General features: G+C 38.1%; 1 protein-coding gene across 7 annotated transcripts in view; it reads right to left on the bottom strand.

The window, feature by feature from the left end:
• Positions 1-22,261, bottom strand: part of PCDH9 (protocadherin 9) — an 878,971-nt gene that overhangs the window by 390,067 nt on the left and 466,643 nt on the right. For 2 of the 7 annotated variants that reach the window (XM_065412750.1, XM_065412791.1), the window contains exon 4: positions 9,097-9,112. The exons of the other annotated variants lie outside the window; for them this stretch is intronic. In XM_065412750.1, the coding sequence (XP_065268822.1) occupies positions 9,097-9,112 (16 nt within the window). The remainder of the gene's footprint in view (positions 1-9,096; positions 9,113-22,261) is intronic. 7 annotated transcript variants of the gene reach the window in all.

Here is a 22,261-nt window from a genome sequence, read left to right as displayed (position 1 = left end):
TGTCCTGGGGCAAGGGAAAGAAGAGAAACTGCTCCCTGCATGCATTGTTAGCATTTAAATGGCCAATATTTAAAACTGAGGTCAGATTTAATCTCTTTGTGTCTCAGTTTCCCATTGTAAAATGTGGATTCCATCTCCTTAAAATCTACTGGTGAGACTTAATTCTTACATGTTTGTAAGTACTTTGAGAGCCTCCCATGGACAAGGCGAACACATTATAAGACCCTAAAGACAATGTTGTTGTTATTTTTATTGGGTACGATTTTCAATAGTTTAGTGATTTTGGGTGTAGAGCTTGAGACACTTTAAAGGAGCCTTCATAATATGCTAACCAACTATCTTCTGGGTCTTTTTAAGGCAACGCCAAATGAGTATCCAAAAACCAGGAACCTAAATTCACTAGTAACTCTTGAAAATCTTGGCCATTATTTATGCACAGGTTTATAATGACAGTTAAAGGCATGGAGTGGTCCACTCCTTGGAAGGCTTAACTCTGTATGATGCCGTATACACTTTATAAATAACAGTAGTAATATAAATAATTAAAAAAAAGTTAATCATGGTTCATAATAATGCTTTATATTCTTCTGGAAGTTCCTTACAGCTGAGAATTGATTTGAATGCATACTGGTTTACAACAGCAGAGGATTAAGCCTCACTGCCATGTCTTTACCTGTGCTCAGGGACATTAAGTTAATTGGCCACTATTACATACGATTGTACCTGCAGAGTTGTACACAGAGTTGTACCTGCAGAGCTGCAGCAGAACAGCAGATGGTCTGGAAACAAGATGGGGAGAAGGATGTCATGGGAGTGGTGAGACATCACATGTTGGCAAAGCAAAGTGAGCAAGGGTAGAGTAAGAAATTAGGTCAAAGATAAGTAAAGGCCAGGTAAAAAGATTTTAGCTGTAGAGACAAAGGGAAAGGACTGATTTTTAAAAAATGCTATATAGGAAAATCGACATGATTTGGTAACACTCTTGATATTGAGTACAAAAAGGAGTGGAAGAGGACTCAATAGGTATTTTGGATAGGCTGGCATCAGGAACAGGGGTGCTGGAATAATTTGTATACTGGGGGTGCTGAGAGCCATTGAACAAAACTGCAAACCCTATATATGATGGAAACCACTTCAAGTCAGGGGGTGCTGCAGCACCCACAGGACCCTTAATTCCACCACCTATGATCTGGAGAGTTGAGAGTAAAAAGACCAGAGCAGAGATTACTATAATCAACAAAAGAGCTGAACAAAGTATATGCAAAGTTTTGAATATAGGTGGAGAGGGATGTTTATTGTATAATTGACTGCTGTGATTGCTAGATTCTGAGCTAAATTCTTGCGAGCTTACGTTGACTAGTACAGTAGAACAAAGGGAGTTTGTTTGTAACTCTGAAATGTTCGTAACTCTGAACAAAATGTGATCATTGTTCTTTCAAAAGTTTACAACTGAATATTGACTTAATATAGCTTTGAAACTTTACTATGTAGAAGAAAAATGCTTCTTTTAGCCATCTTAATTTAAACGAAACAAGCATCGAAACAGTTTTATTACCTTGTCAATTTTTTTAAACTTTCCTTTTTTTGTGGTGTTGGTGGTGGGGGGGTGGGTGTTGGGGGCGGTCTTTGCTGCTGCCTGATTGCATACTTCTGGTTCCAAATGAGGTGTGTGGTTGACCAGTCAGTTCGTAATTCTGGTGTTCATAACTCTGAGGGTCTACTGTATCTAATTTCAATATTACTTTAATTGTGGACTAAGAGTTCATTCCAAGTGAGAGGGAATGGCTGAATCAGCTCCATATGGGGGAAAAAAACTAGTCTCCTTCTCTTATTTTAATGGGACAAAAACAAAACAGAGACAAAGATGAAATCCTGAGCCCAATGAAATCAATAGCAAAACTCCCACATATGAATATACTGGGTGAAAATCTGGCTACACTGAAATCAATAGGTGTTTTGCTATTGGTCCCAGTGGAGCCAAGATTTCACCCTGTCTCTTTGTTTTGTATTTATCCCATTACAATGAAAGGGAACATGCAGTCTGTCTGAAAAAATGTTATCAGAATTGTAAGAGCACAATTTGTAGTCAGAGATCTAATCCAGGTGACGTCCTGTAGGCTTTGTGGATATTCACAGACTAAAATTGAAAGACTGAAAAAGACAAAGAGAAATGATCAGCAAATTTTCTAAGTTAATGAGCTTTGGACCTACATTCACTAGATTCAACTGATTTGAAGATTTCAGGAATGTCGTTTTCTGATAATTATACTACATTCATTCCAAGTCAGAGAACTGAGAAACAGATCTGTGCCTACTATCTTCACATATTCAGACATGCATGCTCCCTTTCCATTAGATTCTGAATGTATCAACTTGAACAAAGTATTTGCTGTATTCACGAAATCACAAAAATTAGAGATGAAGACCTACTGTTTAATAATGCACATCAATAAAAAGCAACCTAGGACAATAACTGAGTAAGTCTAAAGTGAAGCTTCAGGGGGTATTTAGATAGGTAGAACTCAAAGTAAGCTTTCAGCAAGGAAGCTGAAGTTAACTCATAGGCTAGTGAAAAGAACCATGGTATCTGTACTGACCTCAAGTAATCAGAGCCTCAGGTTTGTATCTCACTCAAAAAGGACAACATCCTTAGAACAGTCTACAGCATTTGGTTAGTAGTGACTCAGTGGGAAACCCACAGAGCTTATCAGGAAAGGATTTCTTCTTCCATGACAAAAAAAACAACAACAAAAATAAAACTTTTTTTTTGTTTTTTGACAATGAAAAATAGAAAACATTTAGTTTGGGGGTTTTCAGGGGAGTATTTTGGGGGGAGGAATCCACAAGAACTTTTATTTTCAAAAATTTCCATTTTGTTAACAAAATCCTGTCAAAAAATTTGTAAAGGAAAATGTCCATCTTACTCTAGAATAAGGACATCCACTCGATCATTGAAACAATCTACAGTAGAACCTCAGAGTTATGAATACCTTAGGAAAGGAGGTTGTTCATAACTCGGAAATGTTCATAACTCTGAACAAAACATTATGGTTGTTCTTTCAAAAGTTTACAGCTGAACACTGACTTAATACAGCTTTAAAACGTTACTGTCCAGAAGAAAAATGTTTGCTTTCCCTTTTTTTTTTTTTTTTTTTTTTTTACTATAAACATAATTACAGTTTAACACAGTACTGTATTGTATTTGCTTTTTCCCCCCCGTCTCTGCCGCTCCCTGATTGTGCACTTCCAGTTCCAAATGAGGTGTGACTGGTCAGTTCATAACTTTGGTACATCCTGATGTGACAAGAACAGTCCAAGGAGATGTGATCACGTGACAACCATAATACACAGTAACACATCAGCCTTATTATATATCAAGTGAACTGATCCTGTTTTTCTGGCTAATCAAGATGGTTGCCCTCTGCATTTAATTTTACTTTTTTTTAAAATGCAAGGATAACAAAACCCGTTATTGTTTCTTTCTGAAAAGATGTTTGATGTTAATTACAAGTTAGAAAATAAAAGATAAATCTATGCCTTCTGTTTATTCACATATATTCAGAACACAAGGCTTGATTTCTTTACTGCCTTGCACTTTGTGTAGTCATTTACACCTACACAAATTGAGTGCAAATTGGATGTAAAATGCTACTATTCTCATCTGGAAATATGTTACATCTATTTTGCACTTATTGGCACAAGTGTAAATGACTACAAAAGGTGCAAGATAGTGCAGGATCAGGGCCACGGTATGTGGAAAGATTGCATGAATTAATCTGAATAAAGTGTTTGCTGTGTTCATAGAATCTCAGAAGTCAGAATGGAAGAGACCTATTAAGTTTTCTTTCATTTCTGCCCTCCTATAGATTCAGGATTTCCCTATAGTAAATTCTCCAGTTCTTTGTCTAGTCCACTTTAAATGATTCAAGCACTGAGACTGCCACTACTTCCCTTGGCAGAGTATTCTACAGTTTAATAGATCTTGCCATGAAGAAATTTGTCTATTTTCACTGCATATTCAGGCTGTCTTTATTGTTATCCTATCAGCCTAGATATTTCCCTTGGACCACCCTGAAGTCAATGAGCAGCCCCACGCTGACTTCAGTAGTATTGGGATCAGGCACTTACTGTTGACTCTTTCTTCCTTATGAAGGAACTTACACTAAATACTTCAACACAAGTGTAGGATCAGCCTGGCCTTACTGTTTGTCTAGTCTGATGTGTGATTCTGTGTTTGTCTAGTCAACTGGAAGTTGCTAAAAATGCTGTTTATAAATAAATCTTTAACCAGCCCAAAAGAAAAATCACTCTACTATTGTTTAATGCCAAAACAATTCACAAGTCAAATCACTAAACACATCTGCTGATAAGTGTGCCCGTGATATTGGAACTACATCACAATTTGCAATTAGAACCATTCAACCTTATCCATGAAAGAGGGGAAAAAATCTGACCTGAATTTTAAACAAAATTCAATGATAACAGACTACAGGCTCACACCAATTTTATTTTCATGTTACATCTACCTGTCATTCCTGTATTTACTGGTGCAACAAGAGTGGGCATTAAAATGGGGGATGACAACACCCATAACTGTCCTAACCTTATCAATTTTAAGCTCTTATAAGCTGTGTAAAACAGTTTCATCATCTCCTCCAATGCAATGGCTGTTTTATACAGTTTGACTATGTGATGAAAGAAGCTAGTTGACATGCACTTACCGTATCAGGCCCTGGCACCTGCACTGCAGACACTAATCAAAGTGCTCCTTCAGAGGGGTGAAAGAATTGCCATTTGTAATGCAATAATTAGGCTGGGTAGAAGGGCCTGAAAAGTAAATCAATCTAGTCTGCTCTCCAAATCTGACACCATTCTCTTGGCAGATTGTTAACATAATGAGACAGAAGCCTACAAAAGGTCCCACAAAAGACCTATGTCTTTTTTCCCCTCTTCTTCCCTTACTCTTGCAATGCTACTTACAACATAATTACAGACAATCCTACACCAGAATAAAAGCAGCAACTTCTAAGAAGCTCATCAAAAATAATTTGGCAGAACAGACGGGCTATATAACACAGCAGCAGGCTAACACTCTTTGTCCTTTTCAATAGAGGTTATTTTAACCTATTCCCTCCCAGAACTACCATGATAATTTCTTACAAGGAACAATGATGAAGAGTTCCAAAAATAGGACACGGAAGATAATTCATATAGTAGCTTAAAAATCCTGGATCTTATTCTCCACTTACTTAAACTTGGATAAATCAAGAGTAACTCCAGTGAAGTCAAAAGTATTACATGGGCGTAAAAAATTGTGAATGTAGAGAATCAGGCCCAATGTGATTATTATGAATTTTAACAAGGAATAGATCAGCCATTTGAACAGACTTGTTTTCTTTGTACAACCATTATAACGGAAAGAGCATAGCCTGATTAGCTGGCCCAGTCTAGCAATTTAATTTCATTAAGTATGACAGCTACACTATATAAAACTAAGGCTATGTCTACACAACCACTTATGTCGGCAAAACTTATGTCGCGCAGAGGTGTGAATATTCCATCCCCTCAAATGACATAAGTTACACTGACATAAGCACTAGCGTGCACAGCGCTGTATCAGTGGGAGAACTTCTCCTGCCAACATAACTTATGCCACTCATGGGGGTGGGGTTTTCATGCTGATGGGAGGGCTCTCTCCCGTTGGCATAGACCAATACTGCACCGTTGCAGTGTTGTACATGTAGACATGGCCTATGCAATACTTACTTATTAATTGTATGCACCTAAGATCTCCAGACAGGGACCAGGACCCCACTGTGCTAGGTGCTGTACAATCACACTTTAAAAAACCACATGCAATAAAACCCAAACAAACCCATCCCTTATGCTAAGTAGTCCTTTATTGCATATATCAGTAAACATATATTGTATGAGTACTGCAACATAATGACTACGCTAATCTTTCTTCTACCTCAATCGCATAAATATTAGTTATTGTATATCATTTAGAATCGCTCTAATTAGCCACTTCCAGCTACATAAACAAGATGTAATCACTGTCTTATGTCACTTACAGGGTAAACTTTGTATAGTTATGGCTTGATAGACTCTTACAGTATATTCACGTAACTGGCTTCCAAAAATAATGTTGTATATACAACGAATACACAATACCTGATTGAAGGCTGTAATTCAATTTCAGGATTCTGTCATTGTTCAAGAACTGTTTGAGATGTATTCTTGTTCTTTGACTTTAGCAGAACTCCATGATTAAAGGAATAATATTACATTCATTCAAACCATCTGCCTTATTCTGGATGTACTTCCACAGTGCATTTTCTCAGTTTTCCTTTGTTTTTTTGCCTCTGGTCATGTGAGCAGTATGACTAACTTCTTTCAATACTCATTGTGGCCAATGTCAGTGATTAAATTAGGTAAGAAATCAAGAAACTCATTGATAATTAGTCACTGGCTTTTTTGAGCAAGATGCTTATATTCAATATACAACTATATTCTATCACGTGATACTAGGTGGATTAAAGGTTCCAGACCTTTGTCAAGAGTTTCACAAAGACAAAGATTTTGAGGACTTCTGGGAAGTTTTGTAGCTCCTTTTTGCAGCACGGGAAGCACAGTGCCTACCATTAACAATGGTGATCTCTGCTTGCAAAGAATCTGCAATGTTGGAGCCTAATAGTTTAAAACAATATCTTATCCTGATTTTATTTCCTCGACAGTATAATATCTTCAAATTATACATTTCACCTACCACTTCATGGTAACTGACATCTATTTAACAGCACACTGAAGCTGGACACATCAGTAGTTAAGGACAAATTAGGCTGAACCTTCCTTCCAATCTGAAACTTCTGGGTAAACTTTGGTAATCAAAAGGAGTTTGGCCAAGATAGCAAAGTCAGCATGATCTTTAATGAACTCAAGTGGTTAGAATAATAATTATACCTCATGAAAAAGTTGACACTAGCAGCAACAAAATGTCCCCGCTCCAACAGTGTTATGGAGTGAACACTCATTCAATATTGACTCATCTAGAAGAGCACCACCTATTGAATCACTTATATATTACCTAAATTAGATTATCAGAGCACACACCCAACTGCTTTACTTACACAAGTTAATGGATTTGAGAGGATGTGATAAGTGTCCTGCCTGACATATGACAATATACTGTAGCAAGTTGGCCATTGTAAATTGGTTGCTTTGGTATTTCTTGGCTTGTCAAGATGGATACCATACTAAATTGTTTTTATTGTAATTCCCTTTTGCAAAGAATATATGACTTCACATATTTGAGAAGCCAAGCTATCAAGTAATGTTACATAGCTTTTTATATTATGATTTTAAATAGTTTATTATGCATTTTTTAAATTTAAAAATGATTTATTCAAAGCTTCTCTCATGAAAAGAGCATATTCGTTCACTCAGGGTACCTCATCCACCTATCAGAAATGGATCCTGACTGGTTCATTCATAGAGACGTACTTATGAACACAATGTATGATTTTGCATAAAAGCAGAGATTAAATAATTCTCTCCATTTTGTTAAGTGGTAATGCCCTCTATTACAGAACATATCAGCACTATAGTTAAGGCAGAAGCTGATTCTTACACAGTATGTGATAAGCAGTATTGTTGCCTTGGGCAAAACTGATACGGGTCAAGAAGACGAGGCATTTCTTAATGTTGTTTTCTTTGTGTAAGTTACCAGACACACACTGATGATTCAGGATTTACTGCACAGCTCAAATAAATACAGTTTCTATAGAGTTTGCCTTTTTCTCAGATAAAATCCCAAAAGGAAGCAACAACCACCAAAAACAATATTTTGGCTTTTGGAAGAAAACTAAGGTGAATAATCATTGAAAATGGTAGTTCCAGTTTATTTTTTACAGAAGGAAATGAAAATGATTGCAATAGAACCAGCAATGACATCAAAACGACAAAAAATGGGGAAGAGGGGCTTTACAACAGAAGAGCATGTGTCTCCCCTTTGGACGTCTGGCATACAAAGGGAAATCCATATATTTTGTTAGAAACTTCTGAAATATTAAATAAGGCAAAATTCTCTGTCTGGACCACACTGCAAAACTCCCACCTGCAGTGCAGATCTCTATTGCATTTTCTATGCACTTCAATGCACAGTTTCAGAGTAGTTTATGCAATAAAGATCTGCATCAACAATCAGTGCTCACTGCTTCAACAGCACAGCCAGGGAAAGATACTCAGAAATTGCTATTAGTAGTGAACCAACCTCTAAGTTACTCTTCCTTATGCCCTACAGCCCCAGTACCTGGAGCAGTGGTGGGCAACCTGCAGCCCATCAGGGTAATCCGCTGGCAGGCCGCGAGACAGTGTTTACATTGACCGTCCACAGGCATGGCCGCCCGCAGCTCCCAGTGGCCGCGGTTACTTTAAGAGATTAGAATTTTTGTTTGTCCACTGTGTGCATTTGACATCACTTAGTACATAGTCAAATTTGACTGTTTCTACTATGTATCCAGTCAGTCTCCCTGTTTGTGTAGGTCTTCATACAGCAGTAACAAAGACAAAAACATTTTTAAAACCACAAAAGAAAAATGGCTGGAGAGATTTGCAGAGAAGAGGAGGGGCTATGAAGGCTTTTAAGACATCTTTGGGCTCTGTCAATCCTGGGCTGCGGGGACCCCAGGCTGCATACCTTAGACTGCATTAAGGGCCTGTCTACATTACAGCAGCCTCTTTGGGCTGTCCTTTGAGCTGTGGCATTGCTTAGAATCTCTAAAGTGCTATGGGACTGCCCCCAGTCATGGCTCCTGATAGGGTCCTCAGGAGGCAGCCTTATCACTTCAGTAGTTCTTGTGCTTTTAGGGCCTTTTATGCCATGACAGTCCTAATATGCAGGGTAATGGGGCTAGAGCAGGGGTGAGGATCTTGCTAAGTGTCCCCATAGGTGACTTGCCCCGTGCCACACAGCGAATCATTAGCACAACTACAAATACAACTCAGGAGGCCTGTCTCTAGCCACTAACCACACTTCTGAGAATGTCAAATCAAAGACCTAGGGAAGGAATGCAACTGTATATGTTTCTCTCTAACCAAGTGAATGCCAGTTCTGAATATAATGCTGCAGATCCCAACAATAATCTACTATGTACACAGACACTCGCTCTTCCCTGTTGCTTGTGTGGGACTTTCACAAAGCAATAGGGGAGAGAAAAAACACATTTTTAAAATAGAAAAAATGTGATTTTAAAACCACAGAATAGGGCTCAGGAATTCGCAAACAGGGAGGTAGGGACAATGGAAGCTTTTTGTTAAACTTTGTTCTTGAGCTTTTAAGACCAGAGTGGGCTGAGGGTTGGAGGATGTTTATGGGGAGCCTTTGCTATTGTACTGTGCATTTTAATTGATGGGAAGTCTGTCGTTTTAAAAAATATGAATAAATAATATGGCACGGAAAGAATAGAGTGTCACCAGTATCTTCACCTACTGTATTAGTGGCTCTGAGATGGCAAAGAATTCATTTATAGAGACATCTGTGCTCCAAGGGGAAAATTCTGTCAGACACATGAGTATAACCCAGAAAACTTCCACTGATTTCAGTGCAGCTATTCCTGTATTAAACTGGAGAAAGAGAGTACAATTTTGTTCCAAATCTTCAATAGAGCTACTACAATACATGATTTGAGGATAAAAAAAAAAAGAATGTTTTCTGTCTGATGGTTGTGTGAGATTAAGCCCATTTCAGACGTGGGTCCTGTCCTACAAAACAACTGGTTCTATCATGCATATTTTTGTCTTTCAGAAAATGCAGTCCTGAAGTAGATTGTGAAATTATTATTAATTATTAGGATAGTGCTGTACAAACACATAATGAGAGATAATCCTCCCTCCCCCAAAGAGCTTGCAGCCTAAATAAACAAGACAGACAAATGGTGGAAAAGGAAAGAGATTCAAAGATATGATAGGACAGTAACAGAAATGAGAACAGAACCCAGATCGCCTGAGTTGCAGTCAACTTTGTTATCCGCTGAACCACATTACCTCTCACACAACATACATACACTCCCACCACCCTGGTGCTGTAATATGTTGTCTAACCATCAGGAACCTAGTTAGTTCTGACTTTTATTGAAGCTACAGATTTTTATGAATTTGTCATGTTACAGATGAATCCCTCCCTTTCAGATGCTAATTAAGTTTCCTGTGCTGCAGACATTTTTGCAGCTATATATAGACACATGCACAAGGAGTACAAATAAATACTATTTTTTTTTTTTTTTTTTTACTTAAACCGGTGGGCATACATTTTACTTAAGGATACTAAGCCAAATTTAAATTCACGCTTTGGGCACAATATCCAAGAAGTGGAATGGATGCAAACTATCTCCTGAACACAGAAATTCCACCTTGCAGCTAAATCCATGACATCCAACTGCTGTTCCGAGACCATACATGCTGTAGTGAGACTAGGCCTGTATAGGGAGACTTGCACCCCAACTAAATTTATGGTGGTTGGGATGAGAGAGATGCTTACATTACCCCAACATGTTAGGCAAAGCACTTTGTCATACCTTATGGGTTCATGCTTAAACCTCTAAATTCTGGGATATGATCAGGAATGCAACTTTATTAACTTAACACATCTGGCAATGACTCATTCAGTACAGGTCAATCTCCCATCTGTAATCCATACCACCTGGGAGACTACTACCCCCCATACACACACCATCCTTCCTCCAAACCCTTAACTTGGTCCCAGCACCATTGCTCAGACCCTTATACAACTTTCCCTCCCCTTATACAAGGATTGAAGATATGGGAGGCGGAGAAAGCGAGTGATCCTTTGCTGTACCAGGAGCTGCACCGCCCCCCATCCCCCTCCAAACAGTCACCTAATTGTGATTCCAGCTCCACTGGACCCCTGTGAAGTGGGAACAACAAACACCTGAATAATCTGACTGACCTGCCTCGTCTGCAGAGAGGAAGGAGAAAAAATCCACACCATTTGGGCCAGTCTGGCAGGGAGGGAAACTTTCTTCTCAGCCCAAAATATGACTGGCACCTCACCAAGAATCTCAGTCCTACTCTAATCCAAAATGGAGTTTGGGGCAGGAGTAGAGGGGGAAGAGAACAGTTGCTCCCAAGCATGGAATGGAGTCCTAGGAAGGAAAAAGGTCCGATAAACTACACCCTTTAATGTATTCAAATCAGCCACTATTCTGTGGATATAAAACCCTTTCTAGTCCCCTCCTCTAATCCCATGAAGATGCTGAGTGCCCACGTAAGGGTGGAGAAGAGGGGATCAACCCTTAAAAAAGCCCCTTAGGCTTGTCCCTGCTGACCAAGACAAATCACTCCACACCGCTAGGGCTGCTGGAGGTGACGGGGAAAGAGTTGCATGGCTAAATTGGAAAATTTGCCCCTCTAGGCCCATGCTTCTCTGGCTCACATGGGTGAAACTTCCATTGAAGAAAATGAAAACTTCATTTCTCCTTGTGACGGAAACACTGGGACTCACTCCCCACTTGTCAAGCAGGGCCTGGATTTGTTAATCTTTCCCAAGCCTTTTGAGGAGAAGATAGTTTGGAGGGTGTGAGCAATATGAGAAAGACTGCCCCTTTTAATATTGGCTGCTTCACTAAGCCATCTATTTTTTTTTTTTTTTTAGTTCAGGGTCGGTGTGGATGGCAAGTTGCTGCATTTGGGATTTTTATCCTATACATTTGGCTTATTTTAATTGTCTGTGCAAGTGTCAAGAGCAGTGGGCAGGCACTTTTAAATACATCTGAAGAAACAAGTGAAAATAGAGGAAAGGATTTGGACCCAAAAGGCATTGGCTAAAAAGGCAAATGTTTGACTTATTATTTAATATAGGCTGTTACAAGAATTTAAGCTTCTTTTCCTATATAAAAAACTTTTATTTGTGGTGTTTTCTAATTATGCTTTATAGCTTTTTAAATTGATCATTGTTCAGCAGTAGCTCTGCTTTGATTTCATTTTTGGCTACATAAGGAAACTGAATGCATTGTGTTATCCTGACACTCTGAAGAATGTCTGACCTTGTTTCAATTTTTTTTAAAACGGGAAAAACCCATGAGACAACATGACAAGAATGCTCCTTTTGCCATGTACAAAATTATGCTTTCACTGTGAAACAGACATGTTCTCCTTCTGAAAAGAAGAGTTCATTTCCCATGCCCTTCGTTCTTTAAAGGCATAATAACAATAGCATACATTTTGAAGTCTGCTTCCTCCACTATTTCATCCCTAAACCATGAACAAAACCTGTGTGTTCTTGAGGTAGCAACAGGGATTAATGAGCAAAGGGCATTATTGCAAAAATGGTATAAGACTTACAGAAAGTACTATACTTAGAAACATTGGAAATCCAGAATATCCCATAGTGAATTAAATCTTAGTGGTCTGGAGGCAAGTATGCATGCAAGCACCCAGACTGGAGCTGGTCAGAAAATGATGTGGATTTTATTCTCCCCCAACACTGAAAATTCAACATTGTATTTAAAATAAATAAATACATAAATAAATAAATAAAAGTTTGGTTTCACTTGGAAAGTTTTCTGCATTTGTCCAAACACCCCGTGTTTTTTGGTTTTTCCACAAAAGGTCAACATTTTCCACAGAAAGCAGACACTGTAGATACTCTACAAATGTGCAGCACCTGCCTCAAATTGCTTACAATGTATGTACTAGATTGTGACCTTTGCTGATCATTCAAACAAAGAGATAAGGGAGCATAAGAATATGCAAAGGGTCACATCAGCAGGAGACCCTTATTAACTCCAGCCAGGATTGATGAGATACTGGAATGTCTCTTTGAGATGGAGGAAGCAGGACAGAAAAAGTTCTACATGGAAATGCCTAGGAATAGCCAATATTTAGGAGAAAGCTTAGGGTGAGCTTTATGCTTTGATGTCACTTAAATTAACAATAAAGGTAAACCCCACGAAGGGAACAACTTTGTAATATATTCCTTGTGTGTATCCTCTGTTCAGGGCAGGTGGGAATGCCACCTCCTCACAAGGACAATGCAGCATTTAATGAAATTCACAGAAGACGCTGAATTGGGAGGGAATAAAAAACCAGAAACAGACATAGGGAAATGAGAAATAAAAGAAAACTACAAAATGAGATTCAAAAACACATGTAGTCAATGGGAAAGAGAAAATTTAACAGTAGTAATGCTGAAACAGACTTTCAAATGATAGTCTAAAGCAAATTAGGTGTGAGTTAGCAGTACCGTATGACAGGAAGAAAGGGCAACACAAACAGGCTGCAGTAGCAAAGGCATCTTGGAACAACCGCAAAGTTATTGATAAGTTGAAGGAAGCTCTGGCAAGAGCAACAGAATTGAGGAGTGACATAAATCTACAAATATTTCAAGGTTATTAACACTAAAAAAGCAGAGCAATTATTATGAAAGTACATGTTATAGTAACTGTGAGTATAAGGGTAAAATTCTAACAGAAATTTTAAGCTACATTTCTGGAAAAATAAGGACACTGAAATCCATTTGGCTGTGGAATAATCTGGCAAAGATAGTGGTGGAGGTTCATTGCTTGAGACATATAAAACTAGACTGGACAAAATGCTGGAAAATATACAACAGAGAACGGCAGTGGAGTGGGGCAGAATGGTCTATTAGATCTTTTCCATCTGTATGAATCAGAATGCTTCATATTGCCTGGGGTATTACTCACAATATTAAACAATTACAAAGAAACAGGTGGTTAAATCTGGGGTGCTGTTACAATTGATCATGGTTGGGAGTCTGCTTTAATTTTAACCCAACTGGCTCACCTATATTCCTAATTAGCAACTCTCTTTGAGAAATGCCAGGAAAATGGAGTTCACTTTGATGAAAGTAAAGCAATTTGGAATTTAATTTCCTATAAAAGGGTCTCTACTTCACACCTATTTTAATCAATTAGCCCCCCAAATCACAGTTACATGAAGATATTTGTCCATGAGAACAGAACATTTTAACAAACAAGTTACAGTGAAAGCTCTATTAGAAACTATCTTTATTAGCCAACCTTCTGTCTTAGGACACCAATTTTAAGTATCACCAAAGATATTGAGTACAACTCTGGATCATTTCTTTTTAATCTATTCAAGTCAAGCAACTGATTATATATATATATAAAGTCACTAGAGTGGTCACTTAAGATTAGCTTTTATTGCACATAAGAAAGAGATGCTTACAGTATCTGTTGCTAAAGTATAAACAGTTGCCAATAAAAGAAGAATTATGTGTTTATCCCTTAGCCAATCTCTCCAATAAATAAAGTTTCAGTGGTTGGGAAAGGTCAGGTGAGAAGGAGTATATATATATATATCTATATATCACAAACAATAAATAAATAAAACCCCCAACCTCTTCACAAAGATTTTACAGATATTCACACACACACACACACACACACATATGGGTGCATTATACAGATGCATTCAAAATCTTTATGCGGAAGAGTGGGGGTATTTATAAAACAAGGATTTCAAATGTTAACATGTTTGTGAAATTGAAAAAAAAAAATCAGGAAATTTATAATGAAAACCTACCCTCCACATTTTTCTGATGCCATGTAATCATGCCTCTTCCTTTATTTGTTCTGTTGATATGATTTAAGAACAAAGTGTTCTTCATTCTGTATTGCAGGTTGTGTCAGTTTCTTGGGGAAAATTAACCTGGCAAAGAAACTGCTGTGAAGCATGTGCTCATCTAGCCCTTTCCCTATCATACTCCTGAATGCACAAATTTGCTGTTTGGAAGAAGTATGAAACTGAGGAAAATGTTCAAATGTAACCTGTGCTTCTTGTCCAAATCTTCATAGGATGTATGAGAAGTACTAAGGGGTGTCAACTCCCATCTTCAATTTTACACTTAATATGCCCACCATCACAACATCTCTCCCCCATACATGAGACTCTCCCACACTACTTCCTCCTTCTGTTACCAGGCTTCCCTAAGTTCTCTTTCCCCAGCAGTTACCTCCAAAACAGTTACACCGTGTAAGATTTCCCCCATGTTTTCACTCATGAGGTCTCCACTGCCAGTTCCACAATCAGCCTGTGAAATTCCCCCACAATACTTACTCTCATCCTCTTCTCCCTAGATCCCCAGGCAATACAACCCCCCTCCCTGTTTTCTTATGAAACTGTAGGCACACTAGCTCCCCTCTACCTTCTGTTGCTTCTTACTGAATCAAAAAAGTTGGGGTTGCTGGAGGGATTGGAATGTAAAGCAGTTATGTCCTGCTGGCCCTAAATCTCTGATCTACTGAGTGGGGAAAGAGGAATTTACAATTAATCTGTCACCATGTACAAACAGATAGGTGGAATGTAATTTTGTTTTCAAGATCAGTATAAAGTCATTTAGAGCTCAATTCTGCCACACTTACTCACACTGAGTACTACTTAATACTCAATTGGGATTACTTGCAATATAAGGGTGTCAGAATCAGGCCCTTAGCATTATTCTTGAATTTAAAGTTATGTATTAGAAACCTAAATCCAGTGCCCAATGAAGTCAATGGGAATCTTTTTTGTTAATCTCAATGGATCAGGTCCCAAAGAAGCACAACATAGATTGTATTGATCTAGCAACCACATGTCCCAGTTTGCAGGAATACCCAGAACTGGATCCAATCCATTGCCCTATCAATGTCTTGAACTTTTCAAAGCATAATACTGACCCTACACAGGTGGATCCCAAAGTAACATTTTTTTTAAACAAAAAAATTGTTTTAATCATCAGAAAGGGGTCTCCATCTGCAGAAAGGACATTTATTATGTATGACATTAAAATACTATGTGACATATGTGGGTTGAAAAATATGAAGAGATCACTTTCATATTAGTTCATATAGGAGACATAAATCCAACATAACATACCATATTTATGGTTATGCACAAAAATAGTATTGTGTGTAAGTCAACATTGGTCTATACAAAATTGGTGAAATCTTGGCACCAGTGAAGTCAATGGGACTTCCGTCATTGAATTCAGTGGGGCCAGGATACCTAACACAAAACCAAAAAAGCAAAGAATGAAAAAGGCATCTATCAGTACAACCCCCCCTAATTCCGACACTCAGGCATACACCCCTTCACTTGAACACTCACCATACACATCAGACAACTCTGCTCCTTCCTCAAGCTCCCTAACACAACTAACTAAACAGACTTCCCCTATACTTCATTCCTACTATCTTTTCCACACAGTTCTGCAGAAACTCACTCACTCCTGTTTGGGACTTTGGCCAACAACTTCCAGTGAAGGAAGAGCAGGCTTTAGCAGGTTTACAAATATAAAAATGTGTTAAAAATGGAAAGTGCAGAAATCTCAGAGAAAGTGTTTGAAATCAATAAGGAAAGATTTGCCTAACATAGGGCTCAATCCTTAACTGTTGGAGTAAATGGGAGTTTCTATCAACTTAAATGGTAGCAGGATGGTGATGAGAAAAATCTCAAGATTTACAGTGAGACCTTACAGAGCCTTCTCTAAATTCCACTGTACTCAATGGAGAGACTTTCATTAATCTCCCTAGGTCCTCAATTCATTATGCAGAGATGTCCAGCGGCGTCACCTGTTGGTCAGAAAAACCCAATTATACTCAACCTGTGTTCTCAAATGTAAAGGACTGTGCCAACAAAACTCTCCTGTCAACAACTATAGAAAAGTATGCAAAAAATCAAACCACTACTTCTGGTCATGCATCTATTATATGTGACACCAACTACAATTGATGCATACATATAACAAACTTTACAGCTTACATTTGTGTGTGAGTGTGTCTCTGGTACACAGTGGCCCTGGAATTATTAACAGAAGTTGAGTGCAATATATGTAGCCATTGATTATTTCAGCAGTTGGAACTGGCACTTGACCTCTGCTTGTGAACAGCTATATATGGCTGAGATTTGATCCAAGATAACAAAGCAGCATCTTTAACTTCCCTTTTATGTTTGTTTCTCAGCTCCCAGTGTTATAGCATTTCACAGTCCCTTTGCAGCTCATGAAATACCTTTTCTTCCCCATTATAATCTCCTTCATGGGTTATAAAACAAGAGCCTCAATAGATATCCTCACTTGTGAATTGCAATTTTATTGTTTAGCCAATTATAGTTCTGAAGTATCAAAACAGGAATAAAGCTTGATCTGTCCTTAGTGGAAATCTAGAACTAGTTTTAACTTTAAGCAGGCCTGGTCCTACTAATTCCTCATTCCTTCTCAGTGTTTATCCACCAGAAGTGATTACTTTGCTTGGTTTTAGATTATTAGTCAAGCCACAATAGCAAATGAAATTTTATTTTGCTGATAACTGACATTATAAGGGACATGGAAGCCTCTAATAAGCTAGTTATAGTAACTACCATTTGTTTGTGATATAAATGTTGCTTTAGATATGGTGTCCAATAACTGTCTAAGTAAGAGCATAGAAACATATACAAGAAACATAGCTCTTTGCCAACATTTAGGTCTGGTTCATTTCATTTTGTTATTGCTGCTGCTGCTGCTGTTGGTTTTTTATTAATCTTTACTGGAGCAGACCTGCCAAGTGTCCCATGTTTGGCAGATCTGTCACACATTCATGGTAAAATGTAACACATTTTTGACAAGAGAAGGAGAGAGCGAACCCCCGTCCTCTGCCTGCTGTTAATATGTCTGTGCACTTCACAACCTTTATTAACCAAAGTCACTTTTCTCTACCTTAGTGGAAGGCAATCATCTTTCATCCATTTTACAAATTAGATAACTGAAAGGTCTCTTCAGGCAGAGAAGGGACTAAAATCCCCTACCCTAATATAACAGACCCAAGGGTCATCCACTTCTCCAAACTGCTTTTTCGAAGACACGAATTACATTAAGTGCTTATGTGACCCACATTAACACAATGTTAGTCTTTAGTCCCCTTGATGGTTAGATTTCAAATAGGGGTTTGTGTGTCTGCTACCACCTCCATGGTAGTGAGCTTCGTCCTTTAACTAAAGTGGCAGAAATTTGTGCTTTTAGATCCAGAGGTCCCATATTCAGTCCTCAAAGACAACCCAAACATGGGCATTGTTATGCTTACTAAGCTGTCTCCAACACAGACCAGTGCCTAATAGGAGAATTCAAACCCAGTTGATTTCTCCTCTGGCATTGCTTCAAAAATCTGAGAATCACTGAGGTGGAGAATTTCCTTCTCCTGCCCCAGTATAGAGCACAGTGGGCTGACCTGTGCCTTCTTCAAGATGCACACTAATGGTCTGTTTGCGCATAATGTTTACTGTGTAGGTAAAAGAGTTGCTGCTATACGAAGAAATCAGAAGTGTTCCACTGAGAATCCATTTTTGAACTATGTTGTGTAAATTCAATCAGTGTCTTTCACTTCATACCATGGGCAATATTATCCAAACAGTAATGGAAATGAACAGTTTTTGTTTTCTGAAGATCAGGTGTGATTTTATAGAGGGTAGCTGGGGAAGGAAAATGCCTCCATGTCTTAGTCTATCTGTCTTTCAAGCCATATGGCTGTCCATCTGAAAGAACTTGCACAAGCTACTAAACCAGCTAAATCATCAGCATTTAAATCCAATTTATCCTTCAAGGGCTGTGTTGGAAACATGAAATCATCACAGCCTTCACTGTATGGCCTTGCAACATGAAGATATTTTAAGATTTAGATAAAGGTCTCCTATGCTATCAAAACTTAAATCCTCTCTAAGACTTTATCCCTAATTATGTTATTACCTGTATTATAATCCTGACAACAGCCAGTCGGGAAAAGATTTGTATCTTTAAGATGCATTGTCATGAACGTTAACTACATACATGGGGTCAATACGGTTTATGTCATGAACAAATGTATAGTTTAGTTTAACTTTGCATTCAGACAGCTATAGATGTGAGTGCAAAAGGGGCTTGTTTTCTTTCGCCTTTAAAATTTATAATTTACGAGTGGCTTGCTTCTTTTATCAATATCAGATTAATATGCAACTGATGCATTGCATAAAATTAAGAAAAACACCCTTCTTGTGGAAAGAGAAAAGGGTTTGTTTTTCCTATTCCTTGTGATAATCAAGAGGGGTAGAATTAATTGCCAGAGCACAATCAGGCTAGGGCAGGGGAATTAGCTGAGCTCTCTGTTCACAGTACCAAATGGCAGCTGAATTTTTACATAGGCCTTTTTATTATGTCCAGTGCTCTGGCTTGCTATTGACATTTCCTTCAGAAAATATCTGTCAGATATAGATATGATTTTATGTAATATTTATTAAAAAGCAACATATCCAAACAAACACACACACCCAGTGGCTCCTATTGAAAACAAAACCAAACCCTTACCCGTAGTTATCACACAGTGGTGCCTGACATTTTACAATTACTTACTATGCTTACTTTTGCAACCGAGGAAAAGATCTTATGGTGATCAGCATATTTTAAACATTGCACACAAAATAAAATGCTTGTTAAAGCAAACAAAAAAACTGCACAGCAATGCATGATTTTATATCTTTCAAAAGTTTCAAATCTAATAAAAATCAGTTGTTCCAATGATGCAGTGGATTAATTCGTTAGCGTTAGAGCTCTGCAGAAACAACCTCTACGCTTAGATCATGAGAGGAAGTGTGTTGGTTGGCTAAATTTAGTCAATATATTTGCCTTTGCTACAAAGTTGCTCTACAATTTATTTGTCATCAGAAAAGGTGCAATCTACTGCGCCAGAAAAGGTGTTCTTTACCTCTGCAGGAAACAGTAATCCAAGCCCTTCTCGGTTTTGAAAACACTCACAAATGACACATTTTTGCTTTATATATCTTTGGATACAGATATGAATCATATCACCACTATAGCAATTCTTATAATACAAAGACATAGCTAACAAATAATCCCCAATGGGAATCTCTAACTTTGGCACAACTCCCTGTCTTGCCATTATTAAAAGTAGTATATGAACCAAGTCCTACAAAAATACACTTCCTTAGTTTGAGAGACAATTAACAAGCAAAATAGATTTTAAGAGGTTTAAGAAGAGCTGGTACAATACTTTCTGCAAAGCTGGTTCTTTTTGTAAAAGAAAAAGTTAAAAGTGCCTTAAATTGATTCAACATATATAGTCTCAGATGCATCAGAGCTTTAGATAATCAATTACGTTACACCAGCCTACTCCTTCTAAGAAATCCCTCTTCCAAGCACCAGCTTTGTCACCAAAAGGTCTCTCTTTTCCAAGGATCCCAGCATAAGCTGAGACTAAAACCATTCTCCTTGGTGTGTATTTGTACACTCAAAACTCCATATGGCACAGGCTTTATGTTCAAGTCAAGGAAAAGTTGATACAAGGGACTTAAAAAAAGCAAATCCATGTTACGTCTGTGATCAATTATGATAGAAACTAGATACTCCCTGGGCATGAACTAACACCTATAGCCCAGACGGACATAAAAATCCAAAGTCAGTCATCAGAAGTGAAATTCAAAATGGCCTTTGAAATTCTGGACTTGGGGGCAATAGCATGGCAGAGCTCCTCAGAGGTGCCAAAGGAACAATGGTCCTTACATAAGGGACAAAGAATTTAGTATTTCCTCCAGGTAGTACTCCTGACCAAACACTCCACTGTTCCAAACACTGCAACCTCATCTTTAAATGATAATGATCTCTATTACCTGGTACAGGGATACACAGAGGTCAGGTGGGGAATATACCTGCACTACTCTGGACACAGCAATGGGAGGCTGTATCACAGCTGATTGCAAAATGATCAGAGGGAATTGATTTCTATAGATATTCCTTTCTCCAGAACTAAGCTAAGGAAAGCCTACTGCAAAATAGTCAGCTGAAGTATGCTATACAAACTGTTTCTTTTGTTTTAGTATCATTTGCTCTCTATTTTTAATAAAACTTGTTTTAAAGAAGATTTTGTTCTGTCTGTGTGAGATTAGCCAGACAACAAGATGAGAACACCTCTACCTCTATGAAGAGTTGCTGAAAGGTATGGAATTTCTGTTGCCTAACCCTCACATTCCTGGTCTGAGTCATATGAGGCATTGGATAGAAATGCCCCTATCCCATTAAGGTGTACTGGGAGCTGTAGCAAGCAAAGACCGGGGAGAAGCCTAAAGATCAAGGAAGAGACATGAGCTGATAGGGTGCAGGTGGATTTCATCCGATTGTGCTTACTACCTTACATCATTCCATTGAAGTCAACTGTAGTTGGGCTCTTAGCTTGAAGGTGCCAAAGGAAAAAATGATCTATCAGATATAGGTTTTTGCCCTCTGTAGTTGAAATCAGGAAATACCCCCTGGTATTTCTTATCAAGGAAGCTTTTAAAAGTGGGACACTGAAGCCCAGAGTAAAAGTGTGTGAGAGTTGGAGACAAATCTTTCTTAATAGAGGGGAAATGGCTGTGGAATGAACATCCACATCAGGTTGATAAACCCACAATCTGACCATCTTTGGTGTGGGGAGAAACCTTCCCATTTGAGAAAGCTTTTCCACCACAACATCACAACTGCCAATCTCCTTTAGGCAGAAGGAACTCATATACTGCAGAGTTTTGTATTTCTACACATCACTAAAATACATAGATAACAAAAAAACTATGAGCCAGACTTTTGTTGTTGTTGTTGGTTGCATGTTCAGATTCTGAGAATTTGGGCCTGACTCTTCTCTCACACTGGTGTAAATCAAGAGAAACTCCACTTTAAGAAGAAAAGTGGTGTAATTGAAAGGAGAATCAGATCCCTTGTTGGCTACATATCTCGACACTTTCTTTGTTACCAAAAAGGAAATTAAAACTATTTTAAGCATAAACATAAAGATTGATCTTTGAAATCAGAATTCAGAAAAGATCTCCAATTTAACAGGCTACAGCATATTATATTATTTTATAGGAGTAGAGAGTAATTTCACAGTCCACCAAAGCAATAAGGAACAGCAGTGAAAATGTGAAAATTAGCAATAAAACACCAGGGTGTGTGGCTGTAGTATAAAAACAGCATGCCTAGATTTTCACCTTGTGTCTCTGACCACCCAAGAACAGGAACATCCTTAATTAATACAAACTGAAGCCTCATGTAATGGGGAATGTTTGTTTGTGTGTATATATATATATATATATACACACACACACACACACACACACACACGTAAAAATGCTATCAACATGCAGGTTTTCCTCTTATTTAGAATAATAGGTTTTTATGAAGTGTGACCTTCTGCCAAAAAAATGAATTGTATTTAAAATAATGGTCAGG

This window comes from Emys orbicularis, chromosome 1, assembly GCF_028017835.1.
Source record: "Emys orbicularis isolate rEmyOrb1 chromosome 1, rEmyOrb1.hap1, whole genome shotgun sequence".
Classification (NCBI taxonomy): Eukaryota; Metazoa; Chordata; order Testudines; family Emydidae; genus Emys; species Emys orbicularis.
Note: the sequence above shows the minus strand (reverse complement) of the source record. Positions and strands in the feature narration are given on the sequence as shown.